Source organism: Oryctolagus cuniculus, chromosome 1, assembly GCF_051225735.1.
Source record: "Oryctolagus cuniculus isolate XC-2025 breed Fujian yellow rabbit chromosome 1, ASM5122573v1, whole genome shotgun sequence".
NCBI classification, from domain to species: domain Eukaryota; kingdom Metazoa; phylum Chordata; class Mammalia; order Lagomorpha; family Leporidae; genus Oryctolagus; species Oryctolagus cuniculus.
The window spans coordinates 117,057,846-117,072,354 of NC_142867.1; the positions used below are offsets into that span (position 1 = coordinate 117,057,846).

Consider the following 14,509-nt stretch of genomic DNA (forward strand, 5'->3'; position numbering starts at 1 on the left):
TGGCCTAGCATGTGGTCTATCCTAGAGAAAGTTTCATGCACTGGTGAGAAGAATGTGTATTCTGCAACTGTGGGATAAAAAGTTCTGTAGATATCACTTAGGTTCATTTGGTCTGATGTGTTCATTAACTCTGTTAATTCTTTGCTGATTATCTGACTCATTGATGTCCATTGCTGAAAGTGGGTTATTGAAGTCCCCCATTACTATTGATTTACAGTCTGTGTCTCCATTTGAATCTGTTAACAATTATTTTAAAAAGCAAGGCACATTGCTATTGGGTACATATACGTTTATTATAATTACATCTTCCTGTTGAATGTATCCCTAATCATTACATAATGCCTTTTTCTCTTTTGACAATTTTTGTGTTAAAGTCCATTTTGTTTGATATTAGGATGGCTACACCAGCTCTTTTTTGGTTTCTGTTAGCAAAGTGAATTTGAATGTATTAGGTCTGGCTGCAAGTTCACATCCTGTTTCCTATCTATTCTGTTACCTTTTTCTTACATTTGATGCTCCATGTGAATAGGCATCAATCAGCCCATTTTACTTATATGGACCGTTTACATTCAAGGTGACTATTGGTAAGTCATGACTTGGCCCTACCATTTTTCCATATATATTCCTATTGTTTGGTTTGGGTTCTCTTTGTTCTTTTTCTAGGAGATTTTCTGCCTTCACATCCTTTCATAGTGATGACCATGTTTTTGTGTTTTTCTGCATAATATATCCTTAATCATCTTTGGTAAGGCTGGACAAGTTGTGACAAATTCTTTCAATTTCTGTTTGTTATAGAAGGCTTTTATTTCACCTTCATTCATAAATGTTAGCTTTGCAGGGTACAGTATTCTAGGTTGACAGTTATTTTCTCTTCAGACTTGGACTATGTCTTTCCCTTCTCTCCCAGCTTATAGAGTTTCTGATGAGAAGTCAGCTGTGAATAGAATTGGAGATCCTCTGAAAGTAATCTGGCATTTCGTTCATGCACATAAATATTTCCTTTATGTTTTACTGTTGAAAGTTTGATCACAATGTGTCATACTGAAGATGTTTTCTTGTCATGTCTATTAGGAGTTCTTTGTGCTTCCTATACTTGGACATCCCTTTCTTTGTCCAAATTGGGCAAGTTTTCTGTAGTTGTTTCCCTAAATAGGCCTTCTAGTCCGTTCTCTTTGTCTATGCCTTCAGAAACTCCTAATATTCGTGTTTTGGGTCATTTGATAGTATCCCATAAATCTCCAACACTGTTTTCAGTTTTCCTAATTTCTTCTTCTTCTTTTTTTTTTTTTTTGGTCTGACTGTATAATTTCCTTTGATTTGTATTCTAACTCAGATAGTCTTTCTCCTGCATCATCAAGGTGGGTGACCAACTACCAGTGTGCACACAGACTGAACATGGTGCAGAGGACCCAGACCCAGGGTCTGGGCTTTTTTATGGCTTAAGTGAACTAGTGTGGGGTTGAGGGAGGGGGCCAGTAGGCAGGGGTGAATTCCTTCATACAGGTCCTTCTAGTTTGGTCAGACAGCTTCCAAGCTTGAGGAAGAATGCTGGGGTTGTGTGGGACACAGTAAGGTGTGAAACTGAATTGGGATTCAGGGACAAGGGATAATTTCTGATTTTATCTATCTTTTGGGTAATGAGCAAGAATGGCTAAAGGCTTATTTCCTTGTCCCATCGACCCCAGTACTCCAGTTAAAAGATGCAGATGGGCTGAATGGTTTAGAAAACAAATCCCATCTATTTGCTGCCTACAAGAAACACATCTCTTGTCATGAGTTGCCAAGGCTATGGAAGCCTTTTGAGTTCACCAACTGTGATCATATTCAGACAAGGTCATAGTCAAAGTGGAAGTTCTCTCCTCCCTTCAGAGAAAGGTACTTCCTTCTTTGATGACCTGTTCTTTCCATTGGGATCTCACTCACGGAGATCTGTCATTTAGGTGGTGGTGGTGTTGTTGTTGTTGTTGTTGTTTTTTTTTTTTTTTTTTTTTTTTTTGCCAGAGTGTCTTGGCTTTCCATGCCTGAAATACTCTCATGGACTTTTCAGCCAGATCCGCATGCCTTAAGGGCTGATTCTGAAGCCAGAGTGCTGTTTAGGACATTTGCCATTCTATGGGTCTGCTGTGTAACTCATGACAAGAGCCTAGGGTAATTACTGATGCCATAAACAAGAGTGTCAATTTGTTAAGTCAACAACAGGAGTCACTGTGCACTTACTCCTCATGTAGGATCTCTGTCCTTAATGTGCTGTACATTGTGAATTAATGCTATAACTAGTGCTCAAACAGTATTTTTCACTTTGTGTTTCTATGTGGGTGCAAACTGTTGAAACCTTTACTCAATATATGCTAAACTGATCTTCTGTATATAAATAGAATTGAAAATATATCTTGATGTGAATGGAAGGGGAGAGGGAGCAGGAAAGGGGAGGGTTGCGGGTGGGAGGGAAGTTATGGGGGGTGAAACCATTGTAATCCATAAGCTGTACTTTGGAAATTTATATTCATTAAATAAAAGTTAAAAAAAAAGAAACACATCTCACCAACAAAGATACCTGCAGACTGAAAGTGAGAGAATGGAAAAAGATACTCCGTGCATGTAATTCATCCATGTATTAAGTACAATCAATTTGTCTCTGTGTTCTTGTATTTTAATTTCTTTCAAATATCCATTATATGTATAACTTACTACATTGGTATCATGTTTTTTAGAATTTTTAATTGCTATTGGTTTGCAGTTATAAACAAAAAGGTAAAGGTAGTTTTAGAATGCTTTGAAATGATCCTGTTCATCACCTGTAATCATTGGGAAGAATAAAATGGAGAGGAAAGAGGAAGAGTCTCATCTTTCTATCTATTTTCAATCTCTTTCTTTATGTGAACCAATCTTTGAAAGAACTGCTGTCAAAATTCTCTTATCTCATGATATTCTAGAACTCAAATGCTTCCCAGTGGAACAGAAAAGGAAATAAGAGAAACACAAAATAATTACAAAAATGTACACCCACCATATTGTAATTTATATTACTCTCTGCACTTGTTAGAATTAGATTAACAGGCTGGCTCAATAGGCTGATCCTTCACCTGTGGCGCCGGCACACCAGGTTCTAGTCCCGGTCAGGGCACCGGATTCTGTTCCAGTTGTTCCTCTTCCAGTCCAGCTCTCTGCTGTTGCCCGGGAGTGCAGTGGAGGATGGCCCAGGTCCTTGGGCCCTGCACCTGCATGGGAGACCAGGAGAGGCACCTGGCAGCACACTGGCCACAGCGGCCATTGGGGGATGAACCAAGGGAAAAGGAGGACCTTTCTCCCTTTCTCTCTCTCTCACTGTCCACTCTGCCTGTCAAAAAAAATTAGATTAACCTATTAGAAGTTCTTAGCATGATTTAAAAACATTTACTCTTGAATATTCTTTTGGGATATTCTATAGAAAAATTTGTTTTCTTTTATGTAATTCAAATTTTGTGTGAGTCAAAAGTCTCCATCAGAGAGCCGGCGCCGTGGCTCAATAGGCTAATCCTCCACCTTGCGGCGCCGGCACACCGGGTTCTAGTCCCGGTTGGGGCGCCGGATTCTGTCCCGGTTGACCCTCTTCCAGGCCAGCTCTCTGCTATGGCCAGGGAGTGCAGTGGAGGATGGCCCAGGTGCTTGGGCCCTGCACCCCATGGGAGACCAGGAAAAGCACCTGGCTCCTGGCTCCTGCCAGGATCAGCGCGGTGCGCCGGCTGCAGCGGCGGCCATTGGAGGGTGAACCAACGGCAAAGGAAGACCTTTCTCTCTCTGTCTCTCTCTCTCACTGTCCACTCTGCCTGTCAAAAAAAAAAAAAAAAAAAAAAAAAAAAAAAAAAAAAAAGTCTCCATCAGAGGGCGCTTTTTGCCTAGATTATTTCTGAAATACTTGAAGGCAAAAATGTCCTCTCTGTGACAGGGAGCCTATTAGACAATATACCCATATTCCTCATCTAATACAGAGAGGAAGCTTAGATATATTTCTGAAATGATAGTAATATTTTTACATTTAAATTATGTTTTATAGTAAGTGGAATTTGTAAGAACACTTTCTCCTGCAGACCTTGTGTCCCCTTTACACTTTGTAATGACTTGTTTTTTAAACTTTGTAGAGAAATTATAAACTGGTAATTTCTTAGAGGCAAAAAAGTCCTACACTAGACTCACTCTGCTAGTTTTGACAGAGAATTCATGATGTGCCATGTAGAAAAAAAATTCAAGGCAAAGTGGTAATTATTAATTATATGCATCGAGGTTAGATATTCCACCAGAAAAATTCACAACTGTTAATAACTTTAAAAACAGGCTTTAGACTCTCTTCAGGGGCATCCTTATACCCATCCTATCTCCACATCTTGAAAAAAAAGTTTGATTAGAGACAATAAAGAATCAAACTGAACTCATGGCATATTAAGATATCATAACCTGGGGCTAGCAAAGTGACACAGTGAGTTAAGCCACCACTTGCTACACTAGCAATGCCGGATTCGAGTTCTGTTGCCATCCCAGCTGCTCTACTTCCAAAACAGCTCCCTGTTAATGTGTCAAGAAAGGTAGCAGAAGTTTGCCTAAATACTTGGGACCCTGATGCTCATGTAGGTGACCTGAATGAAGCTCTGCACCCTGGCTTCAGCCAGGCCCAGACCAAGCTGTTATGGCCATTTGAAGAGTGATCCAGTGGATGGAAGCTCTCTGTCCCTCGCAACGACGCTCTGCTTTTCAGATGAATAAATGCATAAATAAATCTTAAGAGATAATAATCTGGCCGTGTTTCCCACTTAGCCTCTGAGTAAAGATGGAGAAGTAGAAAGAGGGACTGATAATCCTTGACTTAGCACCAGGAAGAAAGGAGCAGTCATGACAGAATTAATATGTATTTTACACTACTACATAAATTACATCAGAGATGTAAGTTATAGTGTTTGTAGTTGAGAGAAGAACATAGAAGGCAAAAGGAAGACATTATTAATAAGAGTTTTGATTGTGGATGCAACACACAAGGAGAACATTAATATAGAAAGTCTTTGTTCTTCAATAGTTCAACTTAATAATTTTTGACCTATTATGGTGGGAAAGTAATACATGTGGAGCAGAGACCCAAGTTCTGAAATTTGAATTCTGTTCTTTTCCTGTGTTAATGATTTGTGTAGAGAAACCCAGTTGTTGGCATATGCTGCAAGAGTTCTAAGGATATTTAAGGCAGACTCAACTAAGCCATGATGTCTATATTGACCTAAGCAATGAATTTGTGAAACAAATGTCCATCCTTGGTCCCGAAGTATCTTTCCTAAAAGCAGATGCTTGAGTATTTACCATATATAGGCAATATTCTAACCATTTTTCTTACATGTTTTCTTCAGATCTTCACAAAACTAGTAAAAGAGATGCTGTTATTGCTGTTCCCATTTTACAATGAACGTGAGGTACAAAGATGTTAACTCACTTGTTCAACCTATTAAAGTTAGGAAGTATGGGTAGTAGGTGGATTCAAACACACAGTTCCTCACTCCATAGTTACCAATTATTTTTCCTGTGATAAAAAGAAATTGAGGACCTCATTACTGAAATGTGACATTTAAGGAATCAGCAAGATACTCAGGTGGAAATATCCTCTAAGGATTTAGGAAGAAAAACTTTGGTAAAGATGCAAAACATGAAGTTGCTTCAGAAATATCCCAGGAGAGAGAATACCTAAAGTGAATCACTGAAGTCCTTGACAATTTTCAGATAAAGAGATAAGGAAGCAGGAAAGTAGATCCTAAGGGATATTTTCATTAAAGATGTGAGAAAAATGGAATTGGGAAATGGGGAAAAAGCCACAATTTCCCTATAGAGCTGATGATGGTGGAAGATAATCCCTACAGGAAAAGTAAAATCCCTGAAGTGAAGTGAAAAACCAGAGTTAAATGTTTAATCCCATAGGAAATAAAGACAGATCATGATCTGATGTGTAAATATAGTCCGCTCATTTTGCTTTTATACTTAGAATTTATTTCCTGAGAAGGTAGTGAGCAAGGCTTAACCTTGCTTATAATCAAGCATGTTATGTTATTAAATTCATGTTGAATTTCCTCGTGATTCATCAATTGGCAATTTCATAATAATACAGGTTATTTATTTCTTCCTGCTACTTCATAGACTAAGCATTATAATTAAAAATTGTGACTACCGGTTCAGAGATATTTCCAGGGGAATGCAAAAATAAGTCTATGGTGAATCTTCTTAGAATCAAAGCAAGCAGTCTCAAAGCCCAATATTGGCCTTTACAGGAATGAATAACAACAGAAAGTAAAAAAATTGAAGACCTTTTGCCTGTGGAAGGTGAGTTTTAGATTCTATTTAAATTAATTTGTTTCTATTTAACATCTGTATAGAGATACCACTGACATAAAGTTGTGTGCATGTGTATATTCTCCCCTATATGTGGGGTACACATGTATATATGTGTTTGTCATGTTTTGGTAATCATGTAGATTGTGGAATGATCACAACAGTGAATTTATTTAAGATATCTATCACTACTAGAAAGTTACTATTTTATTGTACTGTCAATTATTGTTACCATGCTGTACATTAGATTTCCAGAATTTTTTTTTTTTTTTTTTTTTTTTTTTTTTTTTTTGCCAGCTAGAGTAGACAGTGAGAGAGAGAGACAGAGAGAAAGGTCTTCCTTTGCTGTTGGTTCAGCCCGCAATGGCCGCTGTGGCTGGCGCGCTGCAGCCAGCACACTGCGCTGATCCGAAGCCAGGGGCCAGGGGCCTCTCCTGGTCTCCCATGCAGGTGCAGGGCCCAAGGACTTGGGCCTATCCTCCACTGCACTCCCAGGCCACAGCAGAGAGCTGGCCTGGAAGAGGGGCATAATCTGGCGCCCTGACCGGGAGTAGAACCTGGTGTGTTGGCGCCGCAGGCGGAGGATTAGCCTATTAAGCTGCGGCACCAGCTGAAATTGTTCTTGAAACCTTTACTCATTAACTGACATCACCACACTTCCTCTCCCACTGACTGCTGGCAACCAACATCACAGTCTCTGACTATCTTAGATCCCACATGTACAGGAGATCATGGAAGATTTCCCTCTTGGTGTCTTTCATATTTGTTTAACATGAAGTCTTCATGTTTTGAGATGAAGTCTAGGGATTTAAGGTTTGCCATTCCTTCCATTCTGTGAAACACTAACAGTGACATGAAACTGGTGCAAGAATCTGAAGGGGAGCAGAAAATGCTCAGAGAAATTAGTAAGCATGAGTTGTTACACATCTTCTATTAGTTTTCCTTTCCTTGTACAGAATTCAAATCCTTTCAGATGTGTAACTCTGATTCTGTTATCTTAGGGAGCAACTGACCTCTCAGAGACTATGGCTTCTTAGTTTTGAACTACAAACAGTGTTCTTGGTACCCATTCCACCTGAACCTAATCTTCACTGGAAGCAACGCCAGGTTCTTGATGACTCTGCCTTCAATTTTATTGGTGAGGAGCCGTCTCAAGTGAATGAAGAAATAATGAGAGGAGAGTAGGACAACTATGTCCTGGTTCGCCCTTCTTCATCTTTATCCTTAAGTTTTCTAGCAGTCATATTTGTATAGGAAAGCACTAGCTTGCACTCTGAAGGTTAAATTGGTGTTGTAGTTTGCTTTGTTTACCTGTTAAGACTCCGGGGTGGGGAGTCTCATCTCAGCCTTTACCATTGCTCTGATACCATGAGACACTGACCACCACCCCCCGCCCCGGAGTCTTAACAGGTAAACAAAGCAAACTACAACACCAATTTAACCTTCAGAGTGCAAGCTAGTGCTTTCCTATACAAATATGACTGCTAGAAAACTTAAGGATAAAGATGAAGAAGGGCGAACCAGGACATAGTTGTCCTACTCTCCTCTCATTATATATAATTCGCAACTTGACTCTCACTGGGATTAAACATGACAATAGTTCTGATCTGATTTCATCATCATTTAAAAAAATCATCTATTATTTTTCACTTTATGTTTCTGTGTGGGAGCAAACTGTTGAAATCCTTACTTAAGGTATACTAAGCTGATCTTCTGTATATTAAGATAATCGAAAATGAATCTTGATGTGAATGGAAGGGGAGAGGGAGTGGGAAAGGGGACGGTTGTTGGTGGGAGGGACGGTATGGGGTGGGAAGCCATTGTAACCCATGAGTCGTACTTTGGAAATTTATATTCATTAAATAAAAGATAAAAAAAAAAGAAAAAAAAATGGTAAAGGCTGAGTCTATAATTTCAAATTAGGCTAATCTCAGACATTGCTTGTGTGTATTTTACCCTACTTGGATAATTAGAGACAGAAAGAGATCTTCCATCCACTGGTTCACTCTCCAGATGGTCTTCATTGGGCAACATTGGAGCAGGCTGAAGCCAGGAGCCAGGAGCTTCATCCAGGTCTTCCATGTGGGTGTCAGGGGACCAATCACTTGAGTCATCTTCCACCGCATTTCTCAGGCCATTAGTGGGGCACTGGATCATAAGTGGATCAGCTGGGAAACAAACTGGTGCCAGCAGGGGATGCCAGTATCACAAGTGGTGGCTTTACCCTCTAGGCCACAATGCCAGCCCTATTTTTGCTGTCTTCTAATATAATCTTTTTGTTTGTTTGGTATTTCTGTACACAGATTCCTGGAGAGACGAATGGCACCAGGAAATGGCTCTTTTGTGACTGAATTCATCTTGCTGGGGTTAACAGACCAGACAGATCTCCAACTTCCCCTGTTCTTCCTGTTTCTAGTAATATATATAGTCACTGTATTGGGAAATTTGGGGTTGATAACTCTAATAGGACTGAATTCACATATTCACACCCCCATGTACTTTTTCCTCTTTAACTTGTCCTTGATAGACTTTTGTTATTCCTCTGTGTTCACACCCAAAATGCTGACAAACTTTTTATCAACAACAAATACTATCTCTTATACAGCATGTATGTTCCAGCTCTACTTTTTTTGTTTTTTTATTATTTCTGAATGCTATGTGCTGACATCGATGGCCTATGATCGCTATGTGGCCATCTGTAACCCACTTCTGTACAACATAACCATGTCTCCAAAAGTGTGTTCCAGCCTTATGCTTGGTTCATACTTGATGGCCTTTTCAGGTGCCATGGCCCACACTGGATGCATGTTAAGACTGACCTTCTGTGATGCAAACACCATCAACCACTATTTCTGTGATATTCTCCCTTTGCTTCATCTCTCCTGCACCAGCACACAAGTCAATGAGCTGGTGGTTTTCATTGTAGGAGGCATCAACATCATTGTTCCCAGTCTCACCATTTTCATCTCATATGGTTTTATTCTCTCTAGCATCCTCAAAATAACCTCTACTGAGGGCAGATCCAAAGCCTTCAGCACCTGTAGTTCCCACATAATTGCTGTTTCATTTTTCTTTGGATCAGGTGCATTTATGTATCTCAATCCCTCCTCTCCCGGATCAATGAACAAAGGAAAAATCTCTTCTGTTTTTTATACCATTGTGGTTCCCATGATGAATCCCTTAATCTACAGCTTGAGAAACAAAGATGTTAAAATTGCCTTGAGAAAAACACTGAGTAGGACAAAGTTTTAATTAAAAATTATATTGCCTGTGTATGTAGTTATAGCAAGAGAGAGTCAATGCACTTAATTACAAACTTTTGGTGGTTGGTTTCATTTCTGATTTCTGACTCAGAAAAATTAAAGGCCTTTTTGGATTTTTTCCAAATTCTTTATACTCTAGGTTTTCTTTTTTCCCTTCAGTTTTTACACAATTTATCTTTTTACGATTTGCCTAATTAACAATATAATTAAGGAAGACATGTACCTTTTAGTTTTAATTGTCACTATGAAATTTATTTCTTTACAGAAATAATGAACATTCTGTAAATGATCAACTATCAGCGGTGGCAAAGTCTAGCCCATGGACTAGATAAGGTCACAGAATCATTTCGTCTGGCCTTGCCAAGCAGCTGTGGGTGGGATGCAAAATTCAATAAATTTATAGCAGGCAAAATTATAAGTGAATAGTTTTATATGGCCCATGCATGATGTTATAAATAAATAAAAAAATTATAGTATAAGTAAATATGTTTTAAATCTAAATATGCCAAATGGCCCTTTGAAGTAGAAGGTTCCCCATCCCTGCTCTTAAAGGAACACTAGATTGATATTATTCTATTTTGCAGGAAAATTCTTATCTATTGCTTGTAATGATTCAAGTGCAACAGTATGTCTCTATTTTTGTCTTTACATTCTCCACTGGGCAAGTGTCTGTATCTTTCAAATACCTGTGATTCCATGTAGACTGTCAAGCACAATCACTGTGCAGTTATAACTCCATGCATGGAACTTCTTTTGGGAGAGATGCTATATTTACCTTTGTACAATTGAATGAGCACATACTAGAGTGTCAGTGTTTATTTCATGGTCAAGCTATTGAAGCTAAAAAACCTTAGCAATTTATGTGATGTCATACAGCTTCTTAGAGAAAACACTTAAAACACCTGGAATAAACTGTCAATGTCCTGATTTCAAGTCTACCATTCTTTCAGTATACCCTGCGTGTTTCATTTTCTTGATTTTATTTACTCTACATTTAATTTAAGAGAACATTGCTTCTTTGGATCTTGGCTGTGTACTGTTCCAAGATAACACATGAATTTTTCTGAGGATTATTGTTTCACTATTACTTTCTTCAGAAAAAACAAATTGATGGCTCTATTTTGAAGGAAAAGGTGAGGACTGTTGGGGTATGATAGTTGGGACATGATTAGCTTAGCTAGAGAACTAATTTCTTATTGCAGAAAATAAAAAGCAAAAACAGGAAGATTTTAAAATTTTTCAGTAGTTTATTTGACGGAATAGACCCCTTAGTCATGACCTCAAGAAAAAAGTGAGTAATAAATATGAGATCCATGTATGACAAATAATCAAGGACAATTTAAACAGAATTTACATAAATGTCAAGTGGTAGCCTGTCTTGAAGAACACTGTTCTTATCATCCACTGTTCTAAGAGTGTTTGAACAGTGAGTACAAGGTAACTCTTGTAATCTAAACTATCTGTTCATTAATAATGTTTTGGAGATTTATGGCTGCCTGATTTGTGAAGAAACATGAAATGAGAAGAAAGAAACTTCTATAGATAAAATAGTGAGTAGAAATTTTCTCTTGGGAGCAGTGATAATTTAAAAAGAATATTTGGTGAAGAAAACTAATTGTGCAATGTCTTTTTAAGAGAAGGATATTAGGATATAAACCCTTAAAGAAAACAAGGGAACTAGTCTTAAGGTACAATTTAAATATGTTTTTTTTTTTTTTTGACAGGCAGAGTGGACAGTGAGAGAGAGAGAGATGGAGAGAAAGGTCTTCCTTTGCCGTTGGTTCACCCTCCAATGGCCGCCGCGGCCGGCGCACCATGCTGATCCGATGGCAGGAGCCAGGTATTTCTCCTGGTCTCCCATGGGGTGCAGGGCCCAAGGACTTGGGCCATCCTCCACTGCACTCCCTAGCCACAGCAGAGAGCTGGCCTGGAAGAGGGGCAACCGGGACAGAATCCGGCGCCCCAACAGGGACTAGAACCCGGTGTGCCAGCGCCACAAGGCAGAGGATTAGCCTAGTGAGCTGCAGCGCCGGCCATAATTTAAATATTTTCTAAAAAAAACTATAATTATATACATTATTTCACTCTTTTTGAATCTCCATCCAATGTTTTGATATTGGGAAATTAGGTATAAATTCTTCTTTTTGGCTATTTTAGTTATTTTTATATTCATAATTGATAACGCCCTGACCTATAGTATGAACCTCTGAATATCTACACGGTGTCTCTAAGAGCAAGAAGATTGGTTTTTCACTCAACAAGTTCTATTTATATAAAAAAGTTTATAATTTATTTTATTTTTATTTCTTTCTAAAATGTTATTTAAGGTATACAAATTTTATATATTTCCTATATACAGAGTCAGGAACAAATTGATACTTCCCACCCATAGTCCCTCATACCCATATTCCCACACTTATTCCTCTCCCCTCTCCTGTTTCCTTACATAATTTTTACAAATATTTATTTCAGTTAACTTTTTATTCATAAGATTAACCCTGCACTAAGTAAAGAGTTCAACAAGTAGTATAAAGAAAAAAATATTATTCCTCAACAGTTAAGACAGTTAAACAAACATCAAGTCTCAAAATGTCAATTTCACTTCTACAGAGTACCCTTTAGATATGTTACTCATTACCACCGATCTAGGCAAAATCTATGGTATTTTCCTTTTTGGGACTGGCTTATTTCACTAAGTGTAATGGTTTCCAGTTGTAGACATTTTGTTCAAATGACAGGATTTCATTTGTTACTGCAGTACAGCGTTCCATAGTGTATATATACCATAATTTCTTTACCCAGTCTTTAGTTGTTTGACATATGCAGATTCCTGTCTTAGCTATTGTGAATTGAGCTGTGATAAACATGGAGGTACAGCTCACTCTTTCATATGCTGATTTCTTTTCATTTGGGTAAACTCCCAAGAGTGGATGGCTGGACTATATGGTAGTTCTGTATTCAGATTTCTGAGGTATTATCATATTGTCTTCCAAAGTGGCTGAACCAGTTTACATTCCCACTAACAGTGGATTAGAGAACTTTTTCCCCCATATCCTCACCAGCATTTAATGTTTGTTGATTTCTGTATGAGAGCCATTCTAACTACAGTAGGGTGAAACCTCATTATAGCTTTGATTTGCATTTCCATGATGGCAAGTGGTCCTGAGCCTTTTTTTATGTGTTTGTTGGCTATTTGAATTTTTTCTCATTAAAAATGCCTGTTCAAGTTCTTTGCCCATTTCTTAACTGGATTGTTTGTTTTGTTTTTGTTGGGGTTCTTGAGCTCTTCATATATTCTGGATATTAATCCTTTATCAGGTGCATAGTTTTCAAATATTTTCTCCCATACTGTTGGTTGCCTCTTCAGTTTTGTTTCTTTTGCATTGCAGAAGCTTCTCAACTTGATGTAATCCCATTTGTCAATTTTGACTTTGATAGCCTGTGCTTCTGGGTCATCTGCTAGTATTTTTTGCTGTTATTGTTGTTGTTGAGGATTTCTGCATCTATATTAATCAGGGAAATTGATCTGTAGTTCTCTTTCTCTGTTGCTTCTTTGTCAGGTTTAGGAAATAAGGTGATGCTCAATCCATAGAAGGAGTTTGAGTGGATTCCCTGCATTCCAATAGTTTTGAATGGCTTGAGAAAAATTGCAATTAGTTATTCTTTAAATGTCTGGTAGAGTTCAGCAGTGAAGGCATCTGGTCATGGGCTTTTTTCTTTGTTGGGAAGGTCTTTATTACTAATTCAATTTCTGTCTTGACCATTGGTCTGTTTAGGTTTTCTATTTACATCACTCAATTTGAGGAGATTGTATGTGTTTAGAAATCTATCAGTTTCTTTCAGGGTTGCCAGTTTGTGGGCATCCAGCTGTGTGTAGTAATTCCTGCTGATTCTTTTCATTTCCATGTTATGTGTTATTACATTTCCTTTTTAATTTCTGTGCTTATTGATCTGAGTTTGCTCCCTCTTTTTTTGTTAAATGGAACAATTTTGTTTATTTTTTCAAAAAAAATACAGGTCTTCATTCACTGATCTTTTGTATTGTTCTTGAGTTTCAATTTTGTTTATTTCTTCTGTAATTTTAATTAATTATTTCCTCCTACTGATTATGAGTATGGTTTCTTGTTGGTTTTCTAGGTCCTTGAGATGCAATGATAACTCATTCCAATTTCTTAATGCAGGTGCCAATTACTATAAGCTTCCCTTTTAACACTGCTTTTGCCGTATCTCATAAGATTTTTTTTTGTAATCTTCACTCATTTATAGAAATTCTTTTATTTCTTTTTTGGTTTCTTCTATTACCCACTGATCATAGAGACCCACTGACTCAGAGATCCTGAGTTGTTAATTTTCAGCATCATTCCATTGTGGTCAGGGGAGATGAATGGAATGATTTTGATTTTTTTGAATTTTCTCAGACTTGCTCTATATGCTCATATACGGTCTGTTCTAGAGAAAGTCCCATGCACTGATGAGAAGAATGTGTCTTCTGCAACTTTGGGATGAAAGCTTCAGTAGATATCAATTGGTTCCAATTGGTCCGTATGATGATTAGCTCTGTGGTTTATTTATTTTTTGTGAGGTTGATCTGTCCATTGATGAAAATGGGATGTTGATGTCCCCTGTTACTATTGTATTGAAGTTTATATCTCTCTTTAGATCCATTAACATTTCTTTTAAATAACCAGGTGCCCCTGACATTAGGTGTAAATATATTTATCAAAGTCCCATCTTCCTTTTGAATTAATCTCTTCATCATTACATAGTGTCTTGTACTCTTTAACAATTTTTGTTTTAAAGTCTATTTGGTCTAATATTAGGATGGTTACAGCTGCTCTGTTTTTGCTTTTCATTAGCATGAAATATCTTTTTCCATCCTTTCACTTTTAGTTTGCATGTATCTTTGTTGG

The 14,509-nt window shown here is 37.9% G+C and overlaps 1 protein-coding gene across 2 annotated transcripts; it reads left to right on the top strand.

Moving 5' to 3' along the window:
* The first annotated feature begins 5,647 nt into the window (after nucleotides 1-5,647).
* LOC100349372 (olfactory receptor 8B8-like) lies at nucleotides 5,648-9,588 on the top strand. Of its 2 annotated transcripts, XM_017349202.2 has the most exons (2): nucleotides 5,648-5,664; nucleotides 8,652-9,588. In XM_017349202.2, the coding sequence occupies exons 1-2, from the start codon at nucleotides 5,651-5,653 to the stop codon at nucleotides 9,586-9,588; spliced, it is 951 nt and encodes a 316-aa protein (XP_017204691.1). In that variant the 5' UTR covers nucleotides 5,648-5,650. The 2 variants fall into 2 exon arrangements, with proteins under 2 accessions (XP_017204691.1, XP_008258317.1); XM_008260095.4 differs by lacking the exon at nucleotides 5,648-5,664 and having other exon boundaries at nucleotides 8,656-9,588.
* Nucleotides 9,589-14,509: the final 4,921 nt, after the last annotated feature.